The sequence below is a fragment of the Theropithecus gelada genome, chromosome 15 (assembly GCF_003255815.1).
Source record: "Theropithecus gelada isolate Dixy chromosome 15, Tgel_1.0, whole genome shotgun sequence".
NCBI classification, from domain to species: domain Eukaryota; kingdom Metazoa; phylum Chordata; class Mammalia; order Primates; family Cercopithecidae; genus Theropithecus; species Theropithecus gelada.
Window position 1 is genome coordinate 106,051,087 of NC_037683.1, and position 16,963 is coordinate 106,068,049.

Genomic DNA, 16,963 nt, shown 5'->3' on the forward strand with positions numbered 1-16,963 from the left:
TGCCCACATACCACTCTGGCCCAGGACGGCCCATGACTGCAGACACCTTTCTGTGACTGTATTTTCCCCCCAGTGCCCCTGTGCCCTGGGAGATGGTGGCTCAGAGCCCCTTGGGGGAAGCAGTAGGAGCATCTCACTCCCCATCCTCATGTGGAGCTGCCCCAAGGGCCCAGGGGGATTTCATGTGGAGACTTAGGCTGGGAAAGAGGCAGGGCTACAGGGTCCTTGCTGAGAAGCCTGGCCAGGGAGTCAGGGCTGCAGCCCCAGGACCAAGCCTCGGCCATTTCTCCCCGCAGGGCTTCCCTGGAGTCAGGGAGAGAGGATTGGGTGAGGAGGCTGATGTCTGCCCACTGCAAGGAAGGCCCTGGAGCCACTGGCCCTGGACAAGGCATAGGGGTTGGAACTATAGCAAGGACACATCTGGGGAGGCACCCAGGAGAGACGGTGCCCTGAGCCCTACGCCAGGCCCTCTGCTCCAGGCTTCACGGGGGTACTGGGCATGACTCAGAGTTAGGGTGCCCCAACTCTCGCCGCCTGACCCAGACCCCGCAGGCCCGAATCCCAACTCCAGGCTGGCTCTGCCCTCTGTACCACCTCCGTGGGTTTGCCTGGCACAGCCCACCTCCCCCATATCCACTTCATATTTGTATCAAGTCCACTAGGTTTTTTCTGCTTTCTGCATTCACTTTGTAAGAACTTTGCATCATCCAGAAAGGAAGAGTCCTGGGACTGCCTTGAGTGGAGGTGACCTGGGAATGTGAGACACTGAGCCTGGCTCTCCTTAAAGCTGGCCAAGCCCTTTCTGGCCAGAGGCTGAGCCCAGAGCCTCACTTTGCTGAGAAAGTGGGGGCTGCAGAGACTCTCCACAAAGAGCCCTGGAGGATGAGAGAGAACCCAAAGGGACCCTCCTCACTGGGTGACTTGGTGTGAATTAGAGCCCCTGATCAGGGTGGGCCAAAGGAAGGCGTCACCCACCAGCCACCCACCACACTGGCAGATGCTCCTAGGAGAGGCCTCCAGCTCAGGCCAGGCCCAGGGAGGAAAAAGCTTCCCCAAAGGCACAGCAAATCCTAGGCCTGGGAATTCCTGCTCCTGAGCCTGCCCTCAATGCACGGGGGTGCTGGAGGCTTCAGGAACTGTCCTCACTGCACAGGGGCTGCGTGGCCCTGGAATCTCCTCTCACTCGGCCTCTGTGTCCCTTCCAGATCACGAGCACCAGCCCTCTGGAGTCTGTGGTGACCACCGAAGGCAGTTCAGGTGCAGCAGGGGTAAGTGCCATATGCTCAGTGGTCAGCAGGGGTGAGAGGCGGAGCAGGGGGTCAGACCAGGATGACCTGTAGGGAAGATGGAGAGGGAGGGTCGGACCGGGGCCTCCTGGAGGCTGAGGACTGAGGGGCTAGCCTGTCCTGCTCACTGTGCCTGGGGACCTGGGTGTGTGGAGGTAAAGCCATGTCTGAGTCCAGGCTCTGATGACTTGTGTGGTCACTGCAGAGGACTCTGTGAGGCAGGCACGTGGAGGCCTGTCAATGTGGGGATGTCCATTACCTAGTTGGAGGTGGTCACACAGCTGGGCACACATGTGAGAATCCTCTGAGCTCCAGGTGAACATTTCTGCTCTTAACGTGTGTGAATCGTCCCATAAAGCGTGTATTGACAGTGCAAGGTCCTCAGGAGGCTCAGTAACGCAGAGGACTGCTTAGTCCTTCACCCCAAGCTGCGGCCAGGGAGGCCTGAGCCTCCCTGCCTCTCCCCGTCTGTGTTCTCTTGTGCCTTATGGCAGCCAGCCCACAAGGGTGCTGCTCCGGCCAGGCAGGCTGTGTCCACGCACCCGCCTGCCAGAGGATGTGCTGTAGGAACTGGGATGAGGCCTGCCTCCTCCATTTAATCCGGGAAGTTAAAGAGGATGAGGGCCAAGAGCATCTGTACCTGGAGCCATCATCATTGGCGCCCAGGCCTGGCACTCACCAATGCTGACAGCAACATCACCCGGGGGCACCCCATGTGGCTGCTGCACCCAGATGCGGGAGGGCGATTCTCCAGGCGCTTCGCTCCCCCTATGCTGTGCAGGCTCAGAAATGAGTGGCCCCAGATGGCTGCCCTAGCCCCACCCCAGACAGGGGTCTGTCCAAGTGGGCTGGCCGCTGGCCGCCGCCTCCCATGACCTGAACTTTACCAGGCCCCACCCATCGTGATCTGGGCTGGCCCGGCGTTGGGAAACCATGAAGAAACTCAGGAGGCCTCGGGAAGGATGTAGTGCTTCAGAGGCACAATGGAGTTCGCAGGCGTGGGGGGACTTCCAAATACATCCCAACAGGCAAGAGGAGAGACCCCCAGATTCACAAAGCACAGCCACCTGGCCTCTGCAGAGCAGACAGGCACCCTGCAGGGACATCTTATTAACACTAAAATGAGGAAGTCTGACAGCCTGCGGGGAAGTGGTCCCCTGGCCTCCTAGGAGAAAATCTCCTCTCACTTGTCTCTCCTTCTGTCTGGCCTCACCCCGCTCCCTGGCCACCCTCCCTGGAGATGCCCTGGGCTCCCCTTGCCCTGCCAGGCCCCAGGGACTTGACATCTGCTGTTTGCTCTGTCCAAGTCTATGAAGCCCCGTAGCCTGCCCCAGGGGTCCCTGATAAAAATGTCTCAGTGACAGGAGTCTGCCCATCAGCAACTTGTTTTTTTTTGAGATGGCGTCTCACTCTGTTGCCCAGGCTGGAGTGCAGTGGCGTGATCTCAGCTCACTTCAAGCTCTGCCTCCCGGCTTCACACACCATTCTCCTGCCTCAGCCTCCTGTAGTAGCTGGGACTACAGGTGCCTGCCACCACGCCTGGCTAATTTTTTGTATATATATATATTTTTTTTCAGTAGAGATGGGGTTTCACCGTGTTAGCCAGGCTGGTCTCGATCTCCTGACCTCGTAATCTGCCCTCCTTGGCCTCCCAAAGTGCTGGGATTACAGGTGTGAGCCACTGCACCCAGCCTTTTTTTTTTTTTTTTGAGACGAAGTGTCGCTGTGTCACCCAGGCTGGAGTGGTGCAGTGGCACAATCTCGGCTCACTGCAACCTCCACTTCCCAGGTCCAAGCAATCCTCCTGCCTCAGCCTCCCAAGTAGCTGGGACTACAGGCGCCGCCACCACACCCAGCTAATTTTTTATATTTTTAGTAGAGACGGGGTTTCACCATGTTGGCCAGGATGGTCTCAATCTCTTGACCTCATGATCTGCCCACCTCAGCTGGGATTACAGGCGAGAGCCACCACGCCCGGCCTATGACGGGAATCCGCCCATCAGCAACTTTTCGTATCGCCAGCAGTAAGTGAGAGGCTGGCTGTGCCCCAGACTCCCAGAGCTCTTCAGTCCCTTTTCTGGAGCAGTAAGGAAAGTTATGAAAAGCAATGTGTCCTCATGGTGTGAGTGCAGCCACAGAAGCGTGAGCTGCCCACAGTGGACACACAATCGCAGGGTCACAGTGGGGACGTGACAGCCCACACCCGTGTGTATGAGGCACTGCCTGATCAGCCCCACTGCCTGGCATCCCACAGCCAGGGCAGGCATCCCTGACAGTTTCCATGGTGACGTCCTGGCACAGAGCACTGCCTCCCACACATACAGCTCACGTAAGGAGTGAGCTGGGCTGGCCTCCGCTCGATGACCCTCCATGTCCAGCCCCAGGCCCTGGGCCAGGCTTATGGAGGCATCCATGGTCACAGTCCCGCTGCAGAGGCATCAAGACTCAGTGAGAGCCACCTGTCCTTTGTGAGTGCGTCTGTCCTGTGTGTGAGCCCACAGGCCCTGGAGAGGCACCTTCAGTGTCTTGGGGAGGCAAGGAAGCAGAAGTGGGTGGAGGCCACGTGCTGAGGGAGGCCCTGGGTGGGCAGGACCTGGGTGGGCTGTAGAAACAGCAGGAGCCCCGGCCTGGCTGAGGGGATCCACACAGGGTGTCTGAGTGTGGTCCTGGGGAGTCGAACCCCGGGTTGGTGCCTGGACAGGAGAATGTTCTAGCTGGAAGAACCTGCAAGGCCATGGTTTAAAATGTTTTCACTTGTGGGAAGACACAGCTTGGAGATGGCCTTGGAGCAGGGCTTTGAGGCGCTGCTGGCCACACAGGCAATGCCCCTATTGGTCCCCTGCTTCCATCACAGGCGAGAAGGCAACTGGGGCTCGGGGCCTCAGTCAGTGTCCGGGCATCTGCTGGACCAGGCTGTGGCCAGCAGACCCGCTGTGCCTCCATGGGTGCGCCCAGCTGGGTGGACAGTGCCACCTGCCCCACTCCCTGTACTTCCCCTGGCTCAGGGCCCAGCTGCCTCAGGTTCTGCAGCAGCCCAGGGAGCCAGGTGCTCAGGGCCACAATTCCAGTTCCAGTCTCTTGTCTCTGTCCCTTACCCACACCAAGCCAGGGCTGGGCCCATGACAGACCACCGAACAACAGACCTCGGCTCCAGCCCAGGGCCCCACGGCGTCCCTACCCCCAGTGGATGTGGCCTGACCTGGCCATGTGTTCCTCACTGGTGGCTTCCTGTGAGCAAAAACAGCAGAGTTGAGACTGTGGTGGGAGCTGGGACAGCTCAGTGTCGGCGTCGAGCTGCACAGGGTGAATGTGGTGTGATGGAGGTGAGCTCAGTGTGCATTTTACAAAGCACTCAAAAGCAAGTTCATCCTCTTATCCACAACAGTGATTTTTGCTACAGTATACCAAACTTAAACTTACTTCCTGAGCCCGATTTCTTCAGTGGTATAGTCCCTGTAAGCCCCTTTCCTAAGAGAAGCTACGCCCAAGCCAGGAAGTTTTGCAAGGGGCCTTGCAGAATTCAAAGGCTTCCCTGATGGGCAAGCATCGAGTTGCTCTTAACAGAAACACAAAATGTCAGAATCCGGAAGGTCTCTTAGGGTCTCAGACCCACCGTGGGTGACACATGAACCCCTCCAAGGTGCCAGCGAGGCATCAGAGGGCACCCTCGACAGGGCAGTGCCAGGGCCTCTTCTCAGGCACTGCTCCTTCTCAGGCACTGCCCCTCCTGGGACGAGGCCGCACGCTGTGTCTACCCTCGGGGCTCCAGGGCAAGGCTGTCACGAGGGGCATGGCCTCAGGCCTCAGCCCAGCCACCCTCCTGTCAGAACAGCCCCAGGCAGTACCTGTGCCCCACAGCCTGTGTCCCCTGCTGGGTCATTTCTAGTATCTGATGAAACTGACTTGTTTTCATCAGGGCCACTTACTGGGCTCCAATTCTATGTAACTCAGCTGTGCCCCCCGTTCCTGGATGTGCAGCTCAATTTGCTCAAGAAAAATTGCTGGAGGGGGCAGCCCTGTTGACCCTTGGTGGAGACCACTTTCTGGGTTAACGCTGGTGTGTTTTGGGCGCTTTGGGGGTGAAGTCACTCGGTCAGATACTGAGGAAGCCACAGTTCTCCATCTTCCTGGAGAGACTTGGGCCCAGCTTTTCTGATGTCCTGACATCCACAACGAAAACCTGAGCTCCCTTCTTTGGGTCAACCTGCGTGGTAAATTCATCCACAAAGGGGCGTGTGCACGGCTGAGAGACCATCCCTGGCTACTCAGGTGGGCCTCTTGCCCCTCAGCCACTGGGTCATGCCTACAGATTCTGCCACACCTTGATGACGGGAGCTGGAGGGTTGGCCTCGGTGGGCTGCGGGCCTCAGCTCCATGGGAGCTGGTGCAGGCCAGGACCCACCCCGAGTGCTCAGCTCAGCTCCATAGCTGAGAAGAATTGCCAGATAAAGGAAGCCAGTGGGACTCCCGGCACTGCCCCAATTCTGGAAGCCACACTCGCTGCTTCCAGAATTGTCATCTGTCCCTTCACTGGGACCTGGTCCCCGCTGGTCTTCAGAGGCCAAGCTCTTGCTGTGCACCCAGCCCCGCAGGTACCTGTCCTCCTACATGGCTGTTCTTCGCTCCTCCAGCCCCTGCTGCCCCCTGCCCCATGGGCATGCCGTGTGCTATTCTCAGCTGCTATGCAGTGCTGCCCCTGGGTGCCGTGGCAGGGGTCCCCCTTCTGGGGTCCTCACGAGCAGGCGGTTCTGGGCTGAGGTGCAGATCGGGGCCGCCCTTCCACCAATCCCAGCCTCTCTGGGTGCCCACCTGGAGAACAGGTTTTCACTACCAGGTCAGTGACGCCCATTCCCCACCTAGTGTGCTTGGAGCCCCCACTGGGGTCTTGAGCATAAGAAAAACTGCAGAAGGAGCCGAGGCCGCCTCACCCGTGTCTTTGGCACAAGGCCCATTCTTCAGAGGTGCTGGGGGCTGCAGCACAGTGAGTGAGCGTCCCTGTCACCCTCAAAGGAGCCAGCCCTGCCCTTGGGCTCCTGTGCCAAACCGGCCGGGCGCTTGGGGGACCTGCAGGTGGGCCAGTGAAGGGGGACCACAGACCAGGCCACACAGCTGGAAGTGCCCGGCCAGAATGTGCTCGGAGGCACTGGTGTCCGTGTGTTTTGGCTGCCAGAACAACATACTACCTGAGGCTGAAGTCTGAGATCAAGGTGTGGGCAGGGCTGGTTTCTCCTGAGGCCTCTCCTTGGCTTGGAGATGGCAGTTTCCTCCCTGTGTCCACACACGGTCTTCTCTCTGTGTCTCTGTGTCCTCATCTCTTCTTATAAAGACACCAGTAAGATTGAATCAGGGCCCAACCGAAGACCTCATTTTAACTTAATGTCTCTTTAAACACCCTGTCTCCAAATATAGTCACATTTTCAGAGATACTGGGAATTAAATTTTCAACATATGAATCTGGGGGGACACAGTTCAGCCCATCCCAGCCTCCAATGCTTATGCCCAATCTGAGCCACCCCTTTCTTGCTTCTTCACCCCCAACCAGTTCAGTTCATCTTTTTCTTTCTTTCTTTTTTTTATTTTTTTTATTTTTTGAGTTGGGATGTCATGTCCTCCAGGCTGGAGTGTGGTGGTGTGATCACAACTCACTGTAGCCTCAACCTCCCGGGCTCAAGTGATCCTCCCACCTAAGCCCCCCACATATCTGGGACTGCAGGCACGTGCCACCACGGCAGCTAATTTTTTGAATTTTTGTTGAGACACAGGGTCTCACTATGTTGCCCAGATTGGTCTCGAACTTCTGGCCTCAAGCAACCCTCCCGCCTCCCAAAGTGCTGGAATTACGTGCGCAAGCCACTTTCTCCTTGAACCTGAAGAGTTTCTGTTAAACTTTTTTTAAGTGTATGTTGTTCAGCGTTTTCCTATGGCAGTTTTGGACCCACACAAGTGGGGATAACTGCAGTGAGCGTCCCTCCCCAGCTCCAGACACCTCAGCCTGGTGCTGTTCTTACAGCCCCTCGGCCCCCAGCCCCGCCACACACACACACACACACACACACACACACACACACACACACACACACTTCTGTTTACTGTAATTTTTTTTTTTTTTTTTTTTTTTTGAGACGGAGTCTCACTCTGTCGCCCAGGCTGGAGTGCAGTGGCTGGATCTCAGCTCACTGCAAATTCTGCCTCCCGGGTTTACGCCATTCTCCTGCCTCAGCCTCCCGAGTAGCTGGGACTACAGGCGTCCGCCACCACGCCCGGCTAGTTTTTTGTATTTTTTAGTAGAGACGGGGTTTCACCGTGTTAGCCAGGATGGTCTCGATCTCCTGACCTCGTGATCCGCCCGTCTCGGCCTCCCAAAGTGCTGGGATTACAGGCGTGAGCCACCGCGCCCGGCCTTCTGTTTACTGTAATATTTTAAAGCCTATCCCAGACCTGTTTTTATTCTGTGCAGCTATACTAATGGTTAGCTTATTTTATGTAATTTTCTTTTAAACAGAAAAAAAAAAAAAAGAAAAGAAAGAAAAACAACACCTGCGGGCTTCAGTTTCCCCTGACTGGAGAGGCTGAGATAAACATTTCTAGGGGCAGCTCCAGCTCTGACATCCTGGGGAACGGGAGACATAGCTTTGCCTTTTCCTAAAGTCTTCTTAAGGGTGTTTTCTGCGCCCATAACAAAGTATCTCAAGGGAGGCGCCTCCTCCCCAGAGAGGAAATGCTGGGTGTGGACCAAGCTTCAAAAGCCCAGGAAGTTATTTCATCAAATGATGAGGCCTTTCCAGGGCTGCAGGCTATAACATGAAAGGGTAATTAGCTTCACCGGGGCCTGTTGTGGGGTGGGGGGAGCGGGGAGGGATAGCATTAGGAGATATACCTAATGTAAATGATGAGTTAATGGGTGCAGCACACCAACATGGCACATGTATACATATGTAACAAACCTGCACCTGCACATTGTGCACATGTACCCTAGAACTTAAAAAGTATAAAAAAAAAAAAATTCACAAGTTGAAAAAAAAAAAAAAAAAAGAAAGGGTAATTAGCCACTTGCCAAAGTGGCAGTTTTATGTACTGTGATGAGGCTTAGGGCCCAGGGACCAGTCACTCATCCTATTTTACAGGTGAGGAAACTGAGGCTTAGAAAGGAGAGGTGAGTCATCCAGGGTCTCATGGCTGACAGGAGGCAGGAGCCTGGGGTCTCTCCACCTTGCACGGTTCATAATCAGACAGGGAAACCAAGGCTGGGCTGGGCAGCCCCAGGATACACCTGCTGCAGCCTCCACACCACCTTCCTCTATAGGCAGTTCAGGCAACAGGAGACAGAGGGAGGTACAGCTCTTCATGGCTTCCTCACATGTCCTCCCAGATATTTTTTTGAGTCTCGCTCTGTTGCCCAGGCTGGAGAGCAATGGTGCGATCTTGGCTCACTGCATCACTGCAGCCTCCGCCTCCTGGGTTGAAGCGATTCTCCTGCCTCAGCCTCCCGAGTAGCTGGGATTACAGGCACCCACTACCACTGCCACTACCACACCCGGCTATATTTTTGTATTTTTTTTTTTAGTAGAGACGGGGTTTCACCATGTTGGCCAGGCTGGTCTCAAACTCCTGACCTCAAGTGATCTGCCCGCCTCAGCCTCCCAAAGTGCTAGGATTACAGGTGTGAGCCACTGCCTCCAGCCTCCCCCTAAAATGTTGCCATGCTTGTCTGCACACTCAGGCATGTGGGTGTACACCTATATTCATCCATGTGGCGTGCCTGGAGGGTGTGGCCCCCCGGTGCCCAGCATAGAGCAGGCATGTGGACACATGGCTCGGGTTGCGGGCAGGGGTGCCTCCGTCCCCAAGGCTGCAGGCCGTGGCTGTGCTGCCCACTGCCCACCCTAGTAAGCGCTGTGTTCCTCCAGCTGTGGCTCCTTTCAATAGTTTCTCAGATGCACCAGATAAAGTCATTGGCCAGGTTGTTCCAAACATGAAGATCTTGACCCACTTACAATCTTTACTCGGTGCAATGGGCACAGGCAGCCACTTGGGGGGTGAGGGAGGGAAGAGAGACGGGGCCGACTTGGCTCTTCACTTCATTCCCTTCTGCATGTTCCACTTTTTGCCTTGAGCCTGTGTGGCTTTTACAGTCACGAGAGCTGCCACTCCACTGCCGTGTGGGGTAGGGTGCACACATGACTCGGAAGCTGATGGCATCTATTTGCCTCCTTGTAGCTCGAGCCCAGAAAACTATCCTCTAAGACCAGACGTGACAAGGAGAAGCAGAGCTGTAAGAGCTGTGGCGAGACCTTCAACTCCATCACGAAGAGGAGGCATCACTGCAAGCTATGCGGGGCGGTGAGTCCCAGGAGAGGGGGACAGGGACAGGAGGCCACCCTGCTCGGACAGAGCAGCTGAGTCCTCACCAGCAGCACACCAGCCCTGCACAGAAGAGCTTCCTGATCCTGGCTCATGGATATAGATGCCCTTGAGTGCAAAACTGTCCTGTCCAAAGTAGAATCTGATCACTTTTCTCTGGTCAGCTCTGGTGTTCAACAAACACTCCTTGTGGTTGGAAAAGTGCTGGATTGGGAACCACAGAACCCCTAGCTGGGTGACCTTGAGAACAAGGAGATGATAGTCCTCATTCCTTGCAAGGCGTATTGGAGATGGGTGAAGGGTGTGGCTGTGCTGGGAGCTTTGTCCCAGCGCTCCAGTGGTGCTGAAGGCCTGGTGGGCCCATGTGATGAGGCAGTGCCTCCGACTGGCACCCCAGCTGCACACCATCTCCATTCCCCTCACTCCAAAGCCCTTTCTCCTGAGAGTAGAGAAAATTCAATGCTTAATATTGAATGTAGAAGTATCCCTGAGGAAGGAACTGATGATTTAAGTATCTTTAGGTTAAGAGGTTAAAGTTGAATCTATGTCAGCAACTGGATCTCAACACAGAATTCTTTGGTGTTTTTTCAAAGGGCGCCAGCAACTTGTGCCTGAAGCAGTTGGTGTTACTTGTCATACCTTTGCCACATGGCGGGAGGCAGCAGGGGGAGGGGAATAAGTGGATGAGTCCTTGGAAGGATGGATGATGGATGGATAGGTGGGTAGAAGGATGGATGAATGGATGAGTGGATGGAGAGGTGGGCGAATGGATAGGTAGATGGATGGATGGATGGATGGATAGATGGATGGATAGATGGATGGGGAGATGGATGGAGGGATGGATGGATAGGTGGGTAGTTAGATAAATGGCATATGGAAGTGTGAATGGAAGTGGATATATAGGAAGTATAAATGGATGACTACAGAATTGATGGATGGATGGATGAATATACAAATAGTTGGATGGCATACAGAAGTATGGATGGATGGATGAAGGATAGATGGTAGAGGATGGATAGATGAATGGTTGGATGGATGGATGAATGGATGGATGAGTGGATAATGAATGGGTGGGTGGAGGGATGGATGGGTGGATGAAGGGATGATGGATGGATGGATGATGGATGGATGAATGGATGGTAGAGGATGGATGGGCAGGTAAGTGCGAAATGTGATCTGTACCTCTTAAAGAACTCTCAGTTTGGGGCCCAGTTTATACTCCAGAATTGGGGGATTTAACTTAAACCTGGTTTCCCCATCAGACCTGAGGGGAATCTGTTGCTTTAAGAGCCATCCTCAGAATATGTGCCCAGGCCCCTGCTCAGCTCTAGGCCTCAGGCTTTGTGACCACTCAGGATCAGAAGCTGCAGCCTCTGTTAATCTTCTTTGGAGTGGGCATCCTCATGGCCAACCTGGACTTCCCCGCACAGCAGAAGTGGCTCGGTGCCCTCACTGACGTCACTGCATCTCCATGTCAGCCTGCTGGGGCTTAGCGTTCATTGCCTTGGTTTGCCCAGTATTCCTGCTTCCTCACACAAGAAGTGATAGAGAAAAGATAAATTCCAAAAATAAATAAAATCCTCGTAAAAGTAGGACTCCAGAACAGGGTGCCTTCCATCTACTTAAAAAGCGCAATTTCCCCGCTGCTGTGGCTCCTGAGACCTTCGATATGAGCTCAGTGTTTGAGTGCCGTGGTCCCTTAGCAGCCGGTGCCCGCAGGTTTAGGTTCAAACTAGAATTTCCCAAGGTTTGAACAAGGATCTCCAAGTCCTCTGCAATATTCGGTACACGGGGCAGGATGGAACAGGAGAAGCAGATGCAGAAGTGGGTGTGGGTGGCCCTGAGGCAGCAGGAGCCTCTGTGTGCTGGGAAAAGGATCCAGCAGAGGGAGGGAGACCGAGGCAGAGAGAGACAGGACCACCGACGGGACGCAGCTGGAGGGGCCAGAGGAGGGGGGACAAGGGGGCCTGCCAGGAGTGTCCAGGGTAGGAAAAGCTCTGGAAAAGTCACTGAGGAGCACTCCTTGGCTACATCCCCACGCTCCACCCATGCATCTGAGTCACATGCCACTGTACAAACAGACCATGACGACTTCATGCATTCATCTGCCAACGGACACAGGCTGCCTCCAGCTTTTGGCTATTGTGAGTAACGCTGCTATGGACATGAGTGTACAAACATCCCTTCAGATCCTCCTTTCAGTTCTTTTGGGTACATGCCCCGAGTGGAACTGTTGCATCGTATGGTAACTCTGTGTTTAACTCTGTGGGAAGCAGAGGAGCCACCCTACTGCTTCCCACAGAGGCTGCGCCAGCTTGCTTCCCACCAATAGTGCAAGGATTCCGATGTCTCCACATCGTGCCAACACTATTTTCTTTTCGTTGCTGTTGTCATTGTTGGTCTGGAAGATAGCCGTGCTGAGGGGTGAGAGGTGGTTTCTGGTTGTGAATTTGATTTGCATTTCCCTGATGGCCAGTGATGGGGTGTCTTCCCGTGTGCTTGGCGGCTCTTCCCACTCTTCCTCCCATGCACACAGACTCCTGGACTCTGGACCCTCCAGGACAGGAGGGTGGATACCAGATGCCCAGCAAGGTCAGCCTTGCTCTCTGCCCTCAGACAGGATTCCCCCCTTTACGTCAAGGAGAAGCCCTTACGCCTCCCCACACTGTGTTAAGTCTCCTCCCGCCCACTCCACCTCTCCTCTGGCCTCTTCCTGGATAATCCTCTGCCCCAGGGTGCTGGGGTCACAGGTGCCCTCTGTTTGGCAGGTCATCTGTGGGAAGTGCTCCGAGTTCAAGGCCGAGAACAGCCGGCAGAGCCGCGTCTGCAGAGAGTGCTTCCTGACACAGCCAGTGGCCCCCGAGAGCCCCAGCCCCGAGGCTCCGGCCGAGCCCAAGCAGAGCACAGAGGTGGGTGCTCCCAGCTCCTGCTCCCCTCCTGGCAGTGTGGCAGAGCCTCCAGACACCTGCTTCTGTGCCCAGCAGCTCCAGCTGCCTCTGCTTTCGGGCGTCCCTGGGGCCAGGACAGATGTGGGTGTGTCTCAGTGGGACCCCCAGGCTGGGAACACACTCGGAAGATCCCGTGTGTGCACACTGGCTTCTCGGGACCAGCCACGGCCAAGGCTTGGGAACCATTTGCATCTAGGAGTTAGATGGGAACAAGTGTCACTCCTGGTCACCTGGTTGGAGGGCATGGATTGAAGCTGCCCTCAAGTCCAGGCCTTGAGGCCCACCTGAGGGGAGACACTGCCCTTGTCTCAGCCTGCCTCACCTCCAGCTGTCAGAGGGTGCGCAGGGCCCTGGAGGCAGGCACCCCCCCCTCCTCCTCCCGCTCCCCTTCTCCTCCTCCTCTTCCCCCTCCTTCCTCTCCCTCTGCGTCCCTGTCTTTCTCCTTCTCCTCTCCCTCCTCCTCCTGCTCCCTCTCCTCCTCCCCATCTTCTTCTCCCCCACACTCCTCTCCTTCTCTTCCTCTGTTCCTCCTCCACTCCTCTTTCTGAGAGTGGCTGCTGCTTTCCCTGCCTTCTTTCCTCAAGAACACAGTCTATTCTGGGGGGTTGCAGGAAAGCTGAAAAAGAAAACATGAGCTTCCAGAAAAGCTCATCGCCCTTTCTCTGCACTCGACACAGCCTGCGGTTCGCAGTGCCGGCTGCACGCTGGGGTCTCCTGGGAAGCTTCTAGTGTTGATTTCCCTCATAGAGGCTCAGTCAGGTGATCGGGGGGTCAGTGGGTTTTTAGGGTCCCAGCTGCTCTGACTTACAGCTGTGGTTGGAGCCCTGACCTAGGTCCTCGGTCTCAGAAGTCAAGGATGTAAGTCTATTAGGACTGAGCGTTGAATGGTCTCGATGGTGAAGAAGGACCTTGCTCTGCCCACTGAGCTCCCTCATGCCTGCAATTTAAATACCGAAGTGTGTTCTGAGAGCGCCAGGTCCTTGGGGCACGGGCCTCCAGGGTCCTGTAAGGTGGACTCTGGCCTCGAAGGGGGGCCCAGGTCTGAGGGGTCCAGCTCTGGCAGGGGGTGTCTAAGCCATGTCCAAATGGTGGACAGTAGCTCCAACAGTGACACGACAGAGGGAGGGCCTGTGTGTGGCACGTGTGGTGTGTGTGTGTGCTGTGTGTGCATGCACACGCATGTATACGGTGTGTGTAGAACTGACACGCGTGAAGTCCCTGTCCCGTGACCTACCCTCAGGTACTTGCTGTTGGGTTTTCCTGTGATTTTGATGTGTCCTGACCCAGCATATGGACACCCTCCCCTTAGAGAGCCCTACCTGCAAACCCCGCCTGATACCACACACGCCTACGTCCTGCAGGCTTCTAGTGACCCTTGGAAGCTGGGTGCGGCTGGTCCCAGTCTCTGTGCAGGCCTTGGCCAGGTCTCCACAGCCAGCTCCTCCCAAGCAGTGGCCCTGGCCCTGCCCCAGCCTCCTCAGAACAGGGCGTGACCACTGCAGGCGAGACTGCCCCAACCTGTGTCTTTGTATCCGCAGAAGACACCCGCTGCAGACCCCCAGCCCAGCCTGCTCTGCGGCCCCCTGCAGCTGTCAGACAGTGGTGAGACCTGGAGCGAGGTGTGGGCTGCCATCCCCACGTCGGATCCCCAGGTGCTGCACGTGCAGGGAGGCAGCCAGGTACGTGTCCCCACGCCCCCAGGCCTTGGGCCAGCAGCCCAGAGCCTCAGGCCTGAGGCTCCCACAGCAAGCCTGTGCCACCAGCTGGGGCCCACCTGCTTGAGCAGTGTTACCTGGGGCCTCAGTTTCCCCAGCAGCGCAGGATTCCCTCTGCTCCCCAGTCACAGGAGACAGAACCTACTGGCACCTGGGTGGACCCCAGAGCCAGCCAGGGTGCAAGGAGGGGTGGGCCAAGGGGGCACAAAGGGTGGCCAGGAGCCACAGAACCTGTCAGGTGAGACTCAGGAACCCACACAGCCCTGGCCTGGCCCCTTGGAGCCCCAGTTGCTGCTCTGTCACAGGGACTGGCCTGTCCTGCCTCGCCTCCCCAGGGGCCAGACAGCCCAAAGGAGGCCATGGAGTCTGGGGGTCTGGTGAGGGGGGCAAGGCATCCCCTCCCCTATATCCTCCCTCGGGGAGAACCAGTGGGTCCCCCCACCAACTGTCCTCCTGTTGACAAAGGCAGTGCAGGCACAGCCACCAGGCCCCTCGGGCTCAGCACCTGCCTTGTGTTGCAAGGGTCTGGGAGTGGCTTCCTGGGAGAGGCCCCTGTCACTGAGGTGAGCCCGAGGCCGGGAAGCTGAGGCACCGCTGACCATCTGCTCCTCTGCTGCAGGACGGCCGGCTGCCCCGCACCATCCCTCTCCCCGGCTGCAAACTGAGTGTGCCGGACCCTGAGGAGAGGCTGGACTCCGGGCATGTGTGGAAGCTGCAGTGGGCCAAGCAATCCTGGTACCTGAGCGCCCCCTCCGCAGAGCTGCAGCAGCGATGGCTGGAGACCCTGAGCACTGCTGCCCGTGGGGACACGGCCCAGGACAGCCCGGGGACCCTGCAGCCTCAGGTCCCTATGGGCACAGCTGCTCCGTGAGCTGAGTCTCCCGCTGCCCTGTACTCCACCACATTGGGCCTGTGCTCTCCTGGGAGGTGGCGTCAGAGGCCAGATGAAGAGCGCCCTGGACTGCTGAGGGTGGGCCAACAGCCCAGAGCTCAGGACACTTGGCTTTGGAGGGAAGGAAACTGAGGCCCAGAGAGGGGCAGCCACTGGCCAAGGGTCACCCAGCAAGTCTTGGTTAAGAGCCTGGCCTCCAGCCCCAGCAGTGTGGCCCAGAGCAGGGGCCGACTGCCACAGTAACCATCATCCATACGGGTCGTGTGGTGGTGCTGGCCCAGAAGGCAGAAGGAGGCAGCATGGGCACTGCCAGGGACAGCCACATCCGGCCAGTCTGCAGTGTGGTCCACCCCCGCCTCTGCCCAGCCTGTCTACACCGTGTGAGCTGAATCATGACTCGCTTCCCACCTCCCTTCTCTGTCCTCTCCTGAGGTCCTGCCTCCAGCCCCCAGGAGGTGGACCTGCCACGTCCTAGCTGGACTCACGGTTCCTAAATAACTGCACTCGGAAGCTCTGCTGGGACTTACCCCAGCCACTGAGTGGCAGACGCATGAGATTTGTGGCTGTTCCTGATGCTGGTGGCACACAGTGCTTATCTGCATAAATAAACACTGGCCACTGGCAGTGGCGCAGCCTCAGTGCTCTCTCCTGAGCCCCTCAGCGGGGTCCCCCCACAAGGTGGGCTGACTGATAAAAGGTTGAGGGACAAGGGTGATGGGACCGCACACCGCCTGGAGAGCAGTTCTGCATCTGTTGTCCTGCCCAGGGTGGGCAGATGGCAGGTGAAGATGGCCAGGCTCAGAGATGGGGAGGGTGGGGTGCAGGGCACTCGAGATGGTGCCAGTGGGGACCTTGCAGAGGCCACTGGGGTGCGGGTGCTCTTTGCACCAGAGCCCCAAGGGCCTCTGGGAGAGAGTGGGGGAATTTAGGGACCAGTGATGGGGGATGCTCACTGGTCAGGACCCCCACTCCTCTAATATCCATATAGCACCATGTGGAGACACCTAGGAAGACATGGAGGGCACCTACCGGGGGCTGAGAGGGCAGGGGGAGGAGCCAGAAATGGGAGACTGATCCCAGGTGGGGGGCAGGTGAGCTGGGAACACGGGTTGGGGGGACAGCTGAGATGGGGGCACAGGTGAGTGGGGGACAGCTGAGATGGGGCACAGGTGAGTGGGGGACAGCTGAGATGGGGGCACAGGTGAGTGGGGGCACAGGTGAGTGGAGGACAGCTGAGATGGGGGCACAGATGAGTGGGGGACAGCTGAGATGGGGGCACAGGTGAGTGGGGGACAGCTGAGATGGCACAGGTGAGTGGGGGCACAGGTGAGTGGGGGACAGCTGAGATGGGGGCACAGGTGAGGGCGAGGGTGAGCTCCCATGAGCTCTAGCTGGGCCGTGCTTGGATGCTGCAGCCACTGCACATGGAGCCCCTGCTGGCTACCCGGGCCTCTGCCACTGCTTCCCACACTGTGCTGGATGTTCTAGTCCCACTTCACACGGAGGAAACTGAGGCTCAGGCATGCTAAACAACGTGCATGCTTCCACACTGGACAGTGCCCGCCGGGGGAGACGGGATCAGACCTTTCTAGCTGCACAGAGGTGCCCCGACCAGCTCCAGCTGCTGCTTAAGGAAGCAGCAAAGCCCCTCACCCAGCTAGGGACGGGGTGGAAGAGGCCTCAAGGGGACCCCAGCCGCTGGCCCTGCCTTCTGCCCTGCAGATCTGAGCTCTGACCCACATTCATCCCCTACGGAGCAGT

At 57.1% G+C, this 16,963-nt stretch overlaps 1 protein-coding gene across 1 annotated transcript in view; it reads left to right on the forward strand.

The window, feature by feature from the left end:
* Positions 1 to 15,829, forward strand: part of FGD3 (FYVE, RhoGEF and PH domain containing 3) — a 69,969-nt gene extending 54,140 nt beyond the window's left edge. Inside the window, exons 14-18 of the mRNA XM_025359229.1 lie at positions 1,206 to 1,268; positions 9,504 to 9,626; positions 12,416 to 12,556; positions 14,134 to 14,274; positions 14,930 to 15,829. Coding sequence (XP_025215014.1) covers positions 1,206 to 1,268; positions 9,504 to 9,626; positions 12,416 to 12,556; positions 14,134 to 14,274; positions 14,930 to 15,181 — 720 coding nt within the window. The 3' untranslated portion in view covers positions 15,182 to 15,829. The remainder of the gene's footprint in view (positions 1 to 1,205; positions 1,269 to 9,503; positions 9,627 to 12,415; positions 12,557 to 14,133; positions 14,275 to 14,929) is intronic.
* The last annotated feature ends 1,134 nt before the right edge of the window (positions 15,830 to 16,963 follow it).